Source organism: Cottoperca gobio, chromosome 16 (assembly GCF_900634415.1).
Source record: "Cottoperca gobio chromosome 16, fCotGob3.1, whole genome shotgun sequence".
Classification (NCBI taxonomy): Eukaryota; Metazoa; Chordata; class Actinopteri; order Perciformes; family Bovichtidae; genus Cottoperca; species Cottoperca gobio.
The window spans coordinates 1,862,893-1,877,466 of record NC_041370.1 but is presented as its reverse complement, the minus strand read 5'-3'; the positions used below and the strand labels follow the sequence as shown (position 1 = coordinate 1,877,466).

The 14,574-nt window shown below is 40.1% G+C and overlaps 1 protein-coding gene across 1 annotated transcript; it reads right to left on the bottom strand.

Moving 5' to 3' along the window:
- ctsk (cathepsin K) lies at positions 1 to 13,182 on the bottom strand. The gene is made up of 8 exons (XM_029452272.1): positions 13,026 to 13,182; positions 11,733 to 11,856; positions 8,159 to 8,281; positions 6,378 to 6,530; positions 3,062 to 3,280; positions 1,943 to 2,108; positions 853 to 961; positions 1 to 657 (listed from the first exon to the last, which is right to left on the bottom strand). The coding sequence occupies exons 2-8, from the start codon at positions 11,853 to 11,855 to the stop codon at positions 558 to 560; spliced, it is 993 nt and encodes a 330-aa protein (XP_029308132.1). The 5' UTR covers position 11,856; positions 13,026 to 13,182; the 3' UTR covers positions 1 to 557.
- Positions 13,183 to 14,574: the final 1,392 nt, after the last annotated feature.

The window sequence follows — 14,574 nt, the reverse complement described above, 5'->3', positions numbered from 1 at the left end:
TTCAAAATGAACCTTTATTCACAGAAAACAGCAGTTTAGAGTTTGATCATCTGAAAAGTGCTGAACAAAAACACAAGATAAAGATGGTGACGGTCGTAGAGGAACGTTGCCCAGCAACGTGTCCTGTTCGTCCTCACACACACACACACACACACACACACACACACACACAGACACTGTACTCAAAGCTAAAGGGAATGAAACGTTCCCCGACGAACAGACAGCTGTGCCATGTTGGCTGTGCCCGGTGGGTCTGGATATAACTTGGCACCAACATGTGTTCTGGCGTCAGCGCGCCCTGCCTGGAGGTGCGTCTGTGTGTGGAGCTCTGCTGTTACAACATACAGCTGAGGTTCAAAGTGCTTCAAAGAAGATAACCAAATGTTCTCTATTACAATCTAAGACTTCACACAACATTTATTCCTTTTTAAGAGATTCATTCCAATTATAATTCCTTTTCCTTGTAGTTCAAACAGATGTTTAAAACCCGGGTTACTGTCGCTGACATGTCGGAAGGAACCTCTGCGTTGTGTGTGGAGCAGTGTCTCTAGTCCTCTTCACATGATGGGGTAGCTGGCGAGGCTGGCGATGCCGCAGAGGTTGCCGCGGTTACGCGCCATCATGATGTAGCCCTGCTTGCCCCAGGTCTCGCCCCAGCTGTCAGGGGAGAAGACAAAACACACGATCAGAGAGGGAAAGGAAAGACACATGAGAGTTGTTGAGCATCGCCGGGAGTCAAACAACACTTCAGCTCGTCAGCCGGCAGAAGGCATCAAATCAACGCTAACAAACATTTCATTTTGGCGCCCTCACGGGCCAGCTGGTGCCGCTCAGACAGGTGATGTGTCCCACCTGTTCTTCACAATCCAGAATTTCTTCCCCTTGCCGTTCACGCCAAAGCCCACTGCCAGCACGGCGTGATTGATGTCGTCTTTGTTACAGTTGCGGTCGTAGTAAATCCCTGGGCACATGAGAGAGAGCGCATCAGTGAGACGCACACGTGCAGCTCTTACAGTATATATATATAGTATCCATCAGTCTCCACACAACCTTTCATTTCACGTTGCTAGGGACACATGTGGTACATTTTCTAATTCTGGTGATGAACTCTTGAAAAGCAGTTACATTTAAACTTATAATCCTTAAAGTTTTACTTGTAATATCCTTTTAACGTCGCTTTAAAACAAATCTCCTGATATAATAGTTCTTATTGGCAGTGGCGGAGTCGCCTTCAACACTCTGGTTTAGTGTTTGTGGAGCGATCGTTCATCACAAACGCATCTACACAAGCAGACAGCGGTCACTTCGCTGTGTGGGGGAGTGATGGAGGAAGAAGGAGCAGCTCCATCTGTTAGCCGAGGAGCTGCAGGCGACAAGCTGCAAACCTGCAACTCCTCAACAAGTTCTCACACTTGTATTTGTTCAGCACGACCTCAGACGGCTGTCCTAAGTAAAGCAACAAGCCTGCAGCAATATTAAAAAGCATGTTCTGTTCCGATGATAGATCAGCGCCTGAGAGGAAGTGATGCAGGAAAGTGTTTCCAGGTTACAGGTAACATCATTAAACACACTTCTCACAGTACTCAGTTTGAACATACATGATGAATGTCAGCGTTATAATGTGCTGATCTCATTTTTATAAGGTTATTACCCCATTAATGTCTCTATATTATCATAACAGTGCACTGACATTACCATTTATTATTTATTTCATTATTATCAGGTTACTATTTTTACATATTACTTTATTATGACTAAATATCCACAGTATTACCCGTCTTATAACTTTGGTAATTACATGATATTACTTCATTTTTACCTCTTTATTGTTAAACTATTACCAGATCCTAATTTTTTTTAAACTAAATTGTCCATTGTATCCAGTGTAATGTCCGTAATCAGTTTGTAGGACAGAAGACAGACGTGTGAGCAGCTCCCTGACCTCTCTGGTAGAACTGGAAGGTTCCCAGCGTGGCGTCGATGCCCACAGAGACCGGACCGGCCTTAAACAGAGCGGCTGCCAACGCCTGCTCCTTGCCCTCTTCGACCTCCTTGTAGCCTTTGATCTGCGCCGCCATGCCTGATGAATTGTAGCGGCACGGCTGGTCCTGAACACAACACACAAGAGGAGGTACAGCCAAATATAAAGTATATATAACGCAGAGTAACGCTTGAGTTATAAGAACTAATGTTACATCAGTGCTCAACCGGATCCTGGTCACAGACACATCTATTAAAAACAGATACATTGATAATGGGAGTTATGATTAGTCGCCAGCCTGAGCGCTGTACCTTGTGATTTCACTGTCACATGTTGTTCCTGATCACAGCCTCAGTACATTCAGAATCCAAACTATGTGAAGCGTGTTGCCTTCAATCATTACCAAGCAGTTGTACTTCCTTCTCGCAAAAGCAGGTGACTAAAGAGGGAACTATGTTTGCTTAGTAAGACGCTGAGAGTTTCTTTCTCCTCATTTCTGATAAATCTCCTCCCTTCAGTCAAACAGCTGACCACTGTACTTCCCGTTTGTCTGCAGCTCTGTTGTGCTAAACACATTATTTCTGGAAGTCATTTTGGTAAATGTACTTATTACTTTTCTTGCTGACAGTCAGATGAAAGTATAAATACCACTCTCACGCTCGTATGTTCAACATGAAGGATGAGGCAGCTAGCAGTTAGCTTAGCTTAGCATAATGACTGGAAACGGGGGGAAATAGCTAGCCTGGCTCGGCCTTTTTTACACTGTGGGTTTCGATGGGTTTAAACACAAATTACACAAAGTGTTGATAAGTGAACGTAGGGGTGCAGGTAGAGGCTGATTTCTGTTGCATCATGGGAACTGTAGTTCCAAAGCTTAGAGCACGATTTCCCCCCTAAATAGCAGTAAGACAAATCCTAACAGGAGGGATAGAAACCCCTGAATAAGAACTTTTGTTACAGTTTTGTCTGAGAGGCTGTGATACTTTATTAGGATGACTGAACACTTTGACCCACTGAGAGGAAAGTCGAGTATTAATTTGACATTTCTTAGATAAGCGTGCTGCGTTGATGCTTTCTCACCTCTCCGACGTACGGGTACGACTCCTCAGAGTCGATGCCTCCGTTTTCCTCAACGTACTTGAAGGCGTTGGTCATGTATCCTCCACCGCAGCCATCGTTCTGTTTGACGCAGTCCACCAGGTTCTGGGGACTGAGGTCCAGCAGCTTACCAGTCGCTTTGGCCAACTGGCCCTCGAGGGCCCCGGCCGAGCTGAAGGCCCAACAGGAGCCGCAGGAACCCTGTCGGGACACAACGTGAGAGGAGAGTGACGTGCTTTTAGTGGAAGCTCTTCTGTGTTTTGACTAGAAGGTGCACGTGGTTGTATGTGGGTATGCAATAAGAATAAATATGCACATTGTAAGATAAGTATATTACTATCCAGACAGCTGGTTTTACATTCGAGCTGAAACAATTCAATATTTTGAGATTAAACGGACATTTGCTTCTGTTTTACATTTTACAGACCACATTAATTAAGACGATAACTGACAGATTAATGTAGATTAAGACTTTAACACCACATTAACATCTCATCAGCCGACAGCAGATCTAACTGATAAACGAGACATCGTGTCTTCTCCTGTCTGTCCACTGGGGGGCAGACTTCGGCAGTAAACATGAGTTATGGCCATGTGTGTGTGGGATGAAACATATGACACTGAACGTCCATATGAATTGTAAATTATTCCAGAGGATAAGGAATAAAGTTTTGAAGGGAAATACTGACATTGTTAGAGAAACACATACTTTATACAAGGGGTCACAAGCAGAACATAAACCTGTGTTCCTCTTACAGTTTGGATTTGTGTCTTTTCAATCTGGATGAAAACTAGAATGACATGTTTGTTTGCTTTTTTGTCATTTTCTTTGACTACATTTTAAATTATTACTATTATTATTATTATTATTATTATTATTATTATTATTATTATTATTATTATTATTATTATTATTATTATTATTATTATTATTATTGTTGTTTTCTTATTGGTGCAAAAACTAAACAGCAGGTGCAACAATGATAAGAAAAAATACTTTATTATTAATCTGATAAATATGGCACATGAAAAAAAACAATTTAAAGAAATAATAATAATAATAATGATAATAATAATGCTAATAATAATAATAATAATAATAATAATAATAATAATAATAATATAATCATAACAATAATAATAATAATAATATAATAATAATAATAATAATATTATAATAATATAATACTACTACTACTACTACTACTACTACTACTAATAATAATAATAATAATAATAATAATAATAATAATAATAATAATAATAATAATAATAATATAATAATAATATTTTAGGTCAAATAAAATAATTTGTGGTAATAATAAGGATGAAATTAAAAATATATACATCTATTTGGTTGTTTTCAGAATTACATGAACAGTCACATATGGCTGTAATGGCCACACATTTATCCATGTAGTGTATTTAATGATAGATACACCTGCATCCCACTGATGTAGGTGTATCCACATGCGTCTACACCCGTCTCTGGCTGACAGCAGCTCTTTGAGTTTCTAAATGTGATACCCGTGTTCCTGCTGACTGTGTTTACGCTCAGTCATGACGTGGTGACGCACCGACAGAGTCGTTGTCTGACTTCAGTTAAAACATTAAAACACCTCTGCTGCTTCTCCTCAAGGGAAACAATCTGCTGGAGTTTCTCCAATTATAAAGTTTTAAAATGTGTAATCTCGTCATTTTACTGGAGGATGTTCTGAAAGCGACTCTGTGCTCGATTATTATTCATCAGACGAGTTGTTAGTGTGCAGAGCGTCTGCTCATCATCCCGAACAGAAGCAGAGCAATACATCCTCTTTAGAGCTGCAGTTGGATTTTCATCCACCAGATAGCGACAACATCCTCCACACAAACGCACATTGCATTTAATAATTGTGATATTATCATATTTAAATCACATTTAAATGTTTCCTGTTAACTTCAAATGTTTTGCATTTCTTTTCTTTTTTGTGTCGTATTTAATATTTCATATCTTTTTACACTGAAATACAACAACAAGCATCTGAAAGCATAATCTAATTTCATTTTTTGTACATGATAAAAATAATAATACATTTCCAGACTGGAGGAAATACAAATATGCAGAATGTGGATATTTGCATTACGAGAAAACATTAAATCTAGACTTAAAAGTACAAAAACCGGAATGAATACAAATAAACTAGCATGTTGTATTTAAGAACAACTAAACAGCTAATGAGATATTGCATTGGACATTAAATATGAACCGCGCTTCACCTTCAGTGCTTCATTAGATAACATCACTCTGCTGCTACTCTGCCTGCTAGCATAACGCACAGATGTGAAGCACATGTCAATCCATCACTTCCTGTTCTGCTCTTGTTTACGTAAATAAAACCCGGCTGTCCGCTCATAATGACTAATTACATTTAATAACCTAAGCGATTCTTTCCTTTTCAAGTCCATTAGCAGTAAGAACAGGCTGCTTCCTCCGGGTTACAACACTAACTGGGGTTGTTTACTTCCTTTTCCTTTCTGGAGCATGAAGGAGCTGAAACTGGAGGTATTTCTGTGAGAAGCTTCATCAAGGGAAGATATTCACCACACACTCATAATCTCATTCAGCCCTTTTTGAGGTCACATGAGAGTGCCTCTGGAGAGTGCCACTGCACCAGATGTTGGAGGATGCTTTTGTATTTTCATTCAAATGAATGCTTCATAAAAAGGTTTTGCAGCGTTGGGTGGAAAGCTTGTATCTCCAGGAAGTGTTCCTGCGCTCACCTTATTAAAACATGGAGTTCTAATGTGTCAATGCAACATATCCAGAGTCTTTGAAGAATTCTGCAGAATTGTTTTAACATTTGATTTCTATCATGTTCAGTTAATAATATAAAAGTTCCTTATATAACACCTCTACTCTTTACATTGCTCTGTTACTTTCTTAATGTTCGCACATTTCGTCTCATGTCTCAGGTTTGTTTTGGTTTCTGTGCTTCTGTCATGTGACATCGGCCCTCCATCATGTTGAAGGTCATTGTCATGTTTCCTGAGAGTCCACTGTGTTGCTGCGTGGTGCCAGAGGTCAATCAGGTTCCTTCCACTTCCCTGAACATGTATTAACTTTGCGTTCACTTTAACAACCTGTGTAGGATTCAACAGGACCGACCTGCAGGATTTCGCAGCTGTATATATATATAAATATATATATATATATATATATATATATATATATATATATATATATATATAATAAGGTGAATCACGATTGAGTTTGTGCTTATTATACTCAGTTTGACACGTGTGCTGCATGATCTCTGACCTGGTTCTTCACTGGAGTCACCATGCCCTTCTTGCGGTAGTCAAGAGATTTGGGAATCTTGTACACCCTGTCGTCCAGCACCATGCTGAAGCTGCGCTCGCGGTTCATCGGGACCAGCAGGCCGGTCATCTTATCGGACACTTCCTCTGACGTCTGCATGCACAGAGACCGTGAACATTACACATCATGTTGCAGGTTTGAGGGATCATTGATCACAAACATAAGAAGAAACAAAGAGGGCTGCAGGTTGCAACACTCCGACACTAGAAACTTTTCTTAGTTCCTAGAATAACCTTGATATAAATGTTGTTGGACGGGAAACAGAGAAAAGAGGATTTATTTTTATACTTAAGACAAGAACAAGTTAAAGGAGATAAGGCGTGGGGAGGATTCGCAGGATGAAAGGTATTTCTTCAACACATGGATTTAACAGTTTACTCCAAAGTGAAATGTAATTGTTATGTACTGTATGAATGTGAAGATATAACACCAGGAAGAAACACCAAATGTACAAAACAATGAGATAACAGAAGAAGCAGGCTCCTGTGGCTGTCACCAGGAAACTGCTGATTGCACCATATTAAGCAATAGTTTGTATTAAAACCCCCCCAGTGCTTTCATTACAGCTGACTCAGCAAGCAGAGAGATCATTAACACAAAAAGTGCTAACCATCTGGTCATTTCTCTGAAGTGCTTCCAGTCAGAATGAAAATGGAAACACAGCCTTTATTATTCCGTCCACCTGTTTCTACACAAACATGCGTTCACGCACAGCTCAGAGGAGGTTCCTGCTCCTGTCACTAACAAACCAGACGCTTTCTGCTTGATGTGCGGCTTGTTACAGCCGGTGTCTCGCTGCAGACACACTCATCAGTCGTGAGTCGCTCTGACGCACACGTCGCTGACTACATCTGATGTAAGGACACCGAACCTCATTCTGCTTCACCTCAGTGGGCTGCAGCGTGCACGGGTGAAGCACACGACACAGACGACAGCAGCTAAAAGCCGGAGCTGCTGAGGAGAATATGAATCTCTGACACTGAGCTGTTTTTCAATGACTTTTACTACAAACAGCATTTTCACTATTGAATGCACTTAGCAGACAGATCAATGTTCACGTTACTACAGATGCTAACAGCAGCTGTAACTCAGACTGCAGCTGTAACTGGGTCAATGCTGATTGATTTCTACAACTGCAACGATTGACAGAAAATGAATCGCCAACTATTTCCATAAACAAATAATTTGTTATAAGCAGAAATGTGAAATGCTGGTTGCAGCTTCTCAGACGTTTTATGCTTTTCTTTGTCACGCACGATAATTAACTGAATTCTCTGAACAGTCAGAATTGAAATAATCAGCATATTGATTGAAAATTAAAATATCTTTTTTGTTTTTTCCTCTGGATGTATGATACACGATCAGACCCTGAGGCCAATGACAGTCGGTGTTTCTTTCGTTCATTACCCTGAAACAACTGTCTGGTGTGTGCAGCACAGCAGCTGGGCTGAGCCGTGGCATCATGGTGATAGTAAACATTACAGACCTACTGTAACTGACATGTGGTGGAAACAAGCGGGACACATTTGCTGTCAGTTCATACTTGTGTGCCATACGACATGACATTACATCTGTATGAAATCAGCTGATTAGAGTCAGAAACATCCCAGAATGTCTGATATCTGTACAATCACAGAGCAGGTTGTAAATGACGTCAAAGTACAGAAGAGAAGGTGAAAGAATGACACAAGCAAAACACTGAGCTGTGGCCTCAGACTCACCATGTCGCCCAGCTGGTTCATGCCCAGCTCGTAGGAGTGGATCCCCAGAGCTGCCTCCTGGTTGTGGGCTTCAATCATCAGCGTGTTCTTCTCCCAAATGGCCCGGCGGATCCCCTCTTCATCCTGAGACAAACAGGTGCATTTGGGGTTAAAACAGAAAGACACAAGCTAAGTGGCGTGCAAAGGATCATGGGACACTGATGACCGGTCTGAAAGTCTCCTTTTCGTGCGAACATTTGGAAAAGGCTATAAAATATTTGATGATGTATTACGTCTAGAAGTGTGAACTTTGGAACATCCAGTTCCTCAGCGAGGTCGCAGTTAATGGAGTAAGCAGACGTCTCTTTCCACCTGATGGGCTTCATAACGAGGTCATAACAAATGCAGATTCTTCAATTACCTATTTTAAAGTTAAACTTTGTTCCCTTTCTTCCCTCCTTCCTGTGTTAACACCTGACCGCTCAAAGAAATTCATCTGAGCAAATAGGGCACATTTAGGATTTAATTAGCAGGAAGGGAAGCTTGTCTGTGTTACAGCCCCATTTCATTAATTAGGCCAATTAAACCACTGCAGGCTCACATAACAGTCTTCCCTACTATAGCTTATGCAGCAACACAACGGTCCAATGCAATTGTAATTAATGTAGAATAGAAATATTTAGAATATTTCCATGCCATCCCCACTGTGTGTGTCCGTTATGTGCTGAGAAAGAGGCCGATCTGCATCTCGTCCGTCAGAATATGGGAGTGAGATTCAGCCGAGTGCTTGGTTGGTTACCTAAAAGAAATCCATACTTTGTATTGGTGGTACTAACATGCATTAGCATAACTATAATCATTACTTCTATCTTGATATACATTCCAGTAATGGAAAATGCAAATGACGAGAGGAGACTTTGATTCTATTGCAGTGATGTCAGCTCAAGGAGGGTTGAATTAGAGGAGCTGATTGAAATCACCACAAGGAGAGAGAGAGAGAGCTGCACGCCTTTACAGCTGACTGCACAAGAATGTAAATAATACATCATATAATGATCACATGAACACACACTTTCAGATAAATACATGCATGTACACACAGATAAACAACACGAAACACACACGCTCACATGCTGTACGTGAGTCCAGGCAAAATCAGCAATGTGGATAAACTGCACACACGCACACACACACACACACACACACACACACACACACACACACACACACACACACACACACACACACACACACACACACACACACAAGAAGTGAATCTGTAACTACATGTTCTTGCTTCTTCGCAGACCGGAGCTACAACAACATAAAACAGAAGGTGACTGGGAACTTTAGCGAACAGGGAAACTGAGAAACAAGAGTCATATATAGAGCCAGAGGTGAGAGGAGGTTCAACTGTTGGGAATGTGTGACGCCAGCTGACAATATCAAAAGTTAACCTCAATTAAAAAGTGAATTAGCCAGCATGAATGAGACGTGTTTAGTCCAGGGGGTGTCAGCGGATGAGCCTGGTTAAAGTTCCTGCACAGTAGTTAAACTTTAAAAGGTCTTTCTGCATCAAACTCCAAAAAGACAAAAGTTGTGCAGCCTTTTCAAAATGAACTTTTCTGACTTACTGGCTAAGGATGAGAAAGATAAGGCGACTGTGCACGTCCTGCTTTAGCTTTGGTTCTCTGTTCTCTAACTCCATCTGTCTTGTTTCTCTGAGCCAAAAAAAGGAAGTAGAGCAACCAGTGCCGACCTCACATGTCTTGTTTTTCCTGCAGTACAGAGCCTGTTGGTGTCTCTCTTGTATTGTCTGAAGTTATTGATGTGGCAGGCATCTTTTCCTCTTCACCAAACTCAAGCCAGAAAGAATACTAAAGACAACTGACATTCCCCAAGTTATGATTACACTCTCCTTTTTTTAATTGATCTGTTTCCCACTGGAATTGGTGGGGATTTAAACACTCTAATAGATCTCAACTAGAGTAGAGGACACAATAACAGTAGAAGGGAACATTATGAAAGCAGAAGTAACATCTGGTGTATTAATCATCTCTTCTGTAATACACATGCAACATTTAAACACCATGACCATATCTGACCATGCTGTTGGCTAATAAAGAACCTTTCTGCTCAACCTAACTACTAATATATGTAAATGGCAATGGTTTTGCAAGAGCACATATTGTGTAGTCATCATAGCAACTAAAGCATTATTAAACGGTGTTATAGTTATGTCCAGGGACTCACAGCACTTGGTTAACACTAGAGAAAGATAATGGTCCTGGTTAAATACTGGAAAAGATGTAAAGTGAGACAGGACGTGTTTACTTTATTAACATTTAACTGAAAGCACGATCTTTCCGTTTCTGTTTTCTGAACATGAACCACACACAGGACTGATGACGCACACACTGATCTCATGACGTCGGACTTCTGTTTGCCTCATATTATCTCCAATCACCTGCATAAGCTATAGAGAGGACTAGATAAGGAGGTAGAGCAATCTTTGCTCATATTTAGCTTATGTTCTCTACAATACACCCAAGCATAAACATGTTGGATGTCCCAGCTGGTGAGTAATCAGAAAGATCTATCTATATGCTGATGATATAATATTATTCACTTTAACACCACAAATAAAACACTTCAACAATCTTAACATTTTAGTGGACTAAAAACTGTCTGGCAGCGCAGCTTCACTATAACATGGATGCAATAAGATCACACACACACATAACTAACATACAACACTGAAATAATTAATGTTCTCTCAACAGAGCTGCATCCACACACATACATATCCACCAGACCAGAGGCAGCAGAAACAGGCCAGCGGAGAGAGAGGAGACTAACACTGAACTGACTGGACGTTAAATTGAGTCAGCTGTAGACAGTCAGTGAGCCAAACACAAGGCGTCCACATGTTGAGAGATTCACTGAAGCATACAGAGAGAGAAAGATAAGAGGAAACCCAAAAAGCCTGAAGACAGAAAGAAGATAATTATATGCACATATGTATGACACAGTTAAGTGCCACTAACCCTTTCAAGATAAATGTTCTGATAATAGAATTTGAAGGTCGTCACTGAAAAGGGAAATTGTTCAGTATTCTCAACTGCGGCTGAGACATCTTTTCCCATTAATGTCTGATCTGTTCTTCTATGGCTCATCCTTCCTCTCTACTTCTGATTGAACTTCTAAACAAAAACAACAGCTTGGTGCAATCCTTGAGGAATTAGCAGTTCTGAGTCAGATTTCAGGATTTGTAAACTTTGCTGGTGAGTTTTAAGGACACTTTGCTTTGTACGAATCCCCTCTTGAGTTCAGATGTGGGCTGTGGTCTGTTAATAAATCACGAAGCTTCACCACAAACGTACACTGAGTCATTGAAGTATGCAGCTTATAAATGAATACTTGTTTTTTTTTTGTCTCTGACCTTTCCTTTCAACCCTCAAGCAGAAAGTTGTGCAATCATGTTCCTCTAGTTGAGGCAAACATCCCAAAGCAGCAGAAAACCAACACGGTTATAATGTGGACTTTGTTTTCGAGACAAACCGTATATACTCAGGACACACTGGCAGACACTCACCAGGCCGTTGTATTCTCTCCTGTGTGTAATCTTCCACTCTTCCCACTGGCTGTCCAGAGAGCTTTGATCCAGGTGGCTCAGAGCTGAGGCTGCCAGCAGCAACACACACACACACTGCAACATCCTGGAGGAACAACACACCACAAACAGCATGTGTTAAACACAAATCATCTGGGCTTAACTACACATGACACCTGTATTAGCCCAATTCATTTTGAGGTGTGAGAATAAATAAAAGGATATACAACGAAACATCACTTTGTATTGGTTTCTGTAGATGGGTTCTACTGTCACATGATGGTTTCAGTCACTGAGTTTCACTTAGACAAGGAGCATGCTGGTTTATTTTCAAGGAAACCCTCCAACAGCTGACATTGGAGATAAAACCACAAACATTTGCTGTTCTGAAAGCTGTTTCCACAAGTCTGGAGAAAATACTCCACTCATTTTTGTGGCTTTTGTGCAGCAGCAGCCACCAGATGAAGAATCACACTCATTACGTCGACTGTTTGTTATCGTGTAGTTTCACACTTTCTCAGTGCATTTTAAATCTGAACTTTTTTCGCCATCTGCCGCTCTTCAGCTTGTCCCCGTTTCTCTCTTGTTATAGTACATCCTGCTTCTAATCTGTCTTCACTGTTTCCTGCAAAGGCCATCGACCTGTCGAGTTTTACGGAGCTAAAATCAGAAAGCAAACGTTATCCGTTTCCTTTACAATGTCTGTTTTCATACACACATTGATTATGTATTTTCTGGTTTAAACCTTCGGTGATTTGATGGAAATTCCATGTTTTAAATAGCAAAGGTTTCATGATCTATGCAAATGATTTACAGTCAATCCGAAAGTAAATGTGTGCTGGATGAGTCATAAGAATTCTCCTTGTGTTTTAGAAATGAATTCATGTTTTACACACAGAATCGATTTTTTTAAAGATATATTTTCACATGTGTCTGTTTTATTTTTCAGCGGGATGCCACATGAACTCTGCACAAACAGCTCCCAGCTCTGACTTACAAACTTCTTCTGCTAAAGTGCAGAATGTATGAATTTATATGATCCTAAAGAATCTATAAAGTCAAACTCAAAGTCTTTATTGAATATATTAATATATATATATATATATATATATATATATATATATATATATATATATAATTCAGTTCAGCTCAGTTACACACAATTACTGAATTTGAATCCCTTTAGATGCATTCTCCCAAACTCTAAAACTAACCCTGCTCAAGTGAAGGAATCCATCAAACTGAAACTAAAACTCAGTAAACAACAAACTTTACCTTAAGTCCAAAAGTCCAAGAGTTTGCTGATGTTCTCTGAATGCGACACCGTCTTCCTCTGCTTTCAAAGTCTGTCAGTGTGTGAGGTTATATCTGTTGGAGTTAGAGGAAGTGCAAAGGGAGCTCCAAGTCTGAGGAGGAGTTTTTCTTTCCAGGCAGCGGAATTACATCTGGTTTCACTCAAATAGGAAAGAACTGTAAACCAGATGATGTCAGGTGTCGGATTACACACTCGTGTCTGAAAACTTCACAGAAGTTGGCTCTGAACTTAGTGCACATGCTGCATTCTGGGGCACTGCTTGAAAAATGAAAGAGGCTCTTGTATTTTTAATAAAGATGGCTCCTTGAACTACATTCTTTTCCTAAACTTAACATTGCTTGTATTATGTATCAGACCATTGTAAAATCTGAACTATAAGAGCTACAATATGAATCAATATGATGCAGTAAAGAGGAAAGACGTCTAACTTTGTCTATATTTATTAAGAATACTTCTGTATTTGTTGTAGATGAATGGATCAGAGACACAAAGGATTCTTTCTTCTCATCTTGTTATCCTGCAAGCTTTTTCCCCATACCTAATGTTGAGGTAGAAACATGTCTAGTCATGTTGTTGTGGAGCTGCAAAAATGTTCCTTTTACAAGAGAAAACAGAAATGATATTCAAGCAGAGGTAAGGGCACTGGAGAGGTGCACAAGTGTTTGTAATACTAGTCCTCCAGCACAAGTATACAGCTGCAGGAATGAAAGTGTTGTTTTCCAACCCTGTGTACTAGTATTAAAGTATTAACATTTTATAACAAGTGGATCGCTATAATCAGTATATTTAGCTTGTTTTTAATCATTCACATTTTGACCAATTCACCTTCAATAGAGACAAAGCATTAGAGATGTGATGGTGGAGGACGTCATCAGCGTCTTTCCATTGCAAACACTGTTGGTAATGGAAACTGTAAGAAACTACTTGCTGCACTGAGACCTATAAGTATAAAGGAGAAGCAGATAACACGAGTTCACTGACTCTGCCAACATGAAGTAATTAGTGACAACAGGTAAGACTACAGAGCCTTTGTCTAAGCAGCCTGTTGTTGGCTGACACCTGCACATTTGAACCGATCGTGCATTTTGCTCTGAATGTGACTGAAACAGATGAGATGACATTTAAACATGTTGCAGATATATTAATAGTTCATGAAGAAGACATATCAGACGTTAACTTATTCAAATATATTTCCCACGACGGAGCCAGAATAGATCTCTACAATATTTATTCACGCGTCGTATGGTTCTTGATACACACTTCCTCATGCTGTTAGTCAACAGTCCTGTGTGTCCGGTCTGTGTTTATATATGAACATGTCGTGTGACTCCTATAGTCATACAGCAGTCTAGTACATGTAGTCACCCATCTAAATATAAGAATGTTCCGTGTACCTCGTATGTCCGATGATACATGGTTGTGTCGCAGCAGCTTACTCACACATGCAATGAGCTGAATGAGCAATATCAGCAGTTTGAATGGAGAGGATTGAGTGATACTGCAGATAGT

What these genes read in the sequence shown, in the direction of transcription:
- ctsk (XM_029452272.1), bottom strand. Translation starts at nt 11,855, where the DNA reads ATGTTGCAGTGTGTGTGTGTGTTGCTGCTGGCAGCCTCAGCTCTGAGC. An exon ending in TGACTCCAGTGAAGAACCAG is followed by an intron (nt 3,281 to 6,377) that starts GTCAGAGATCAT and finishes GTGTCCCGACAG; the next exon opens with GGTTCCTGCGGCTCCTGTTG. An exon ending in CGTACCCGTACGTCGGAGAG is followed by an intron (nt 2,109 to 3,061) that starts GTGAGAAAGCAT and finishes TGTTGTGTTCAG; the next exon opens with GACCAGCCGTGCCGCTACAA.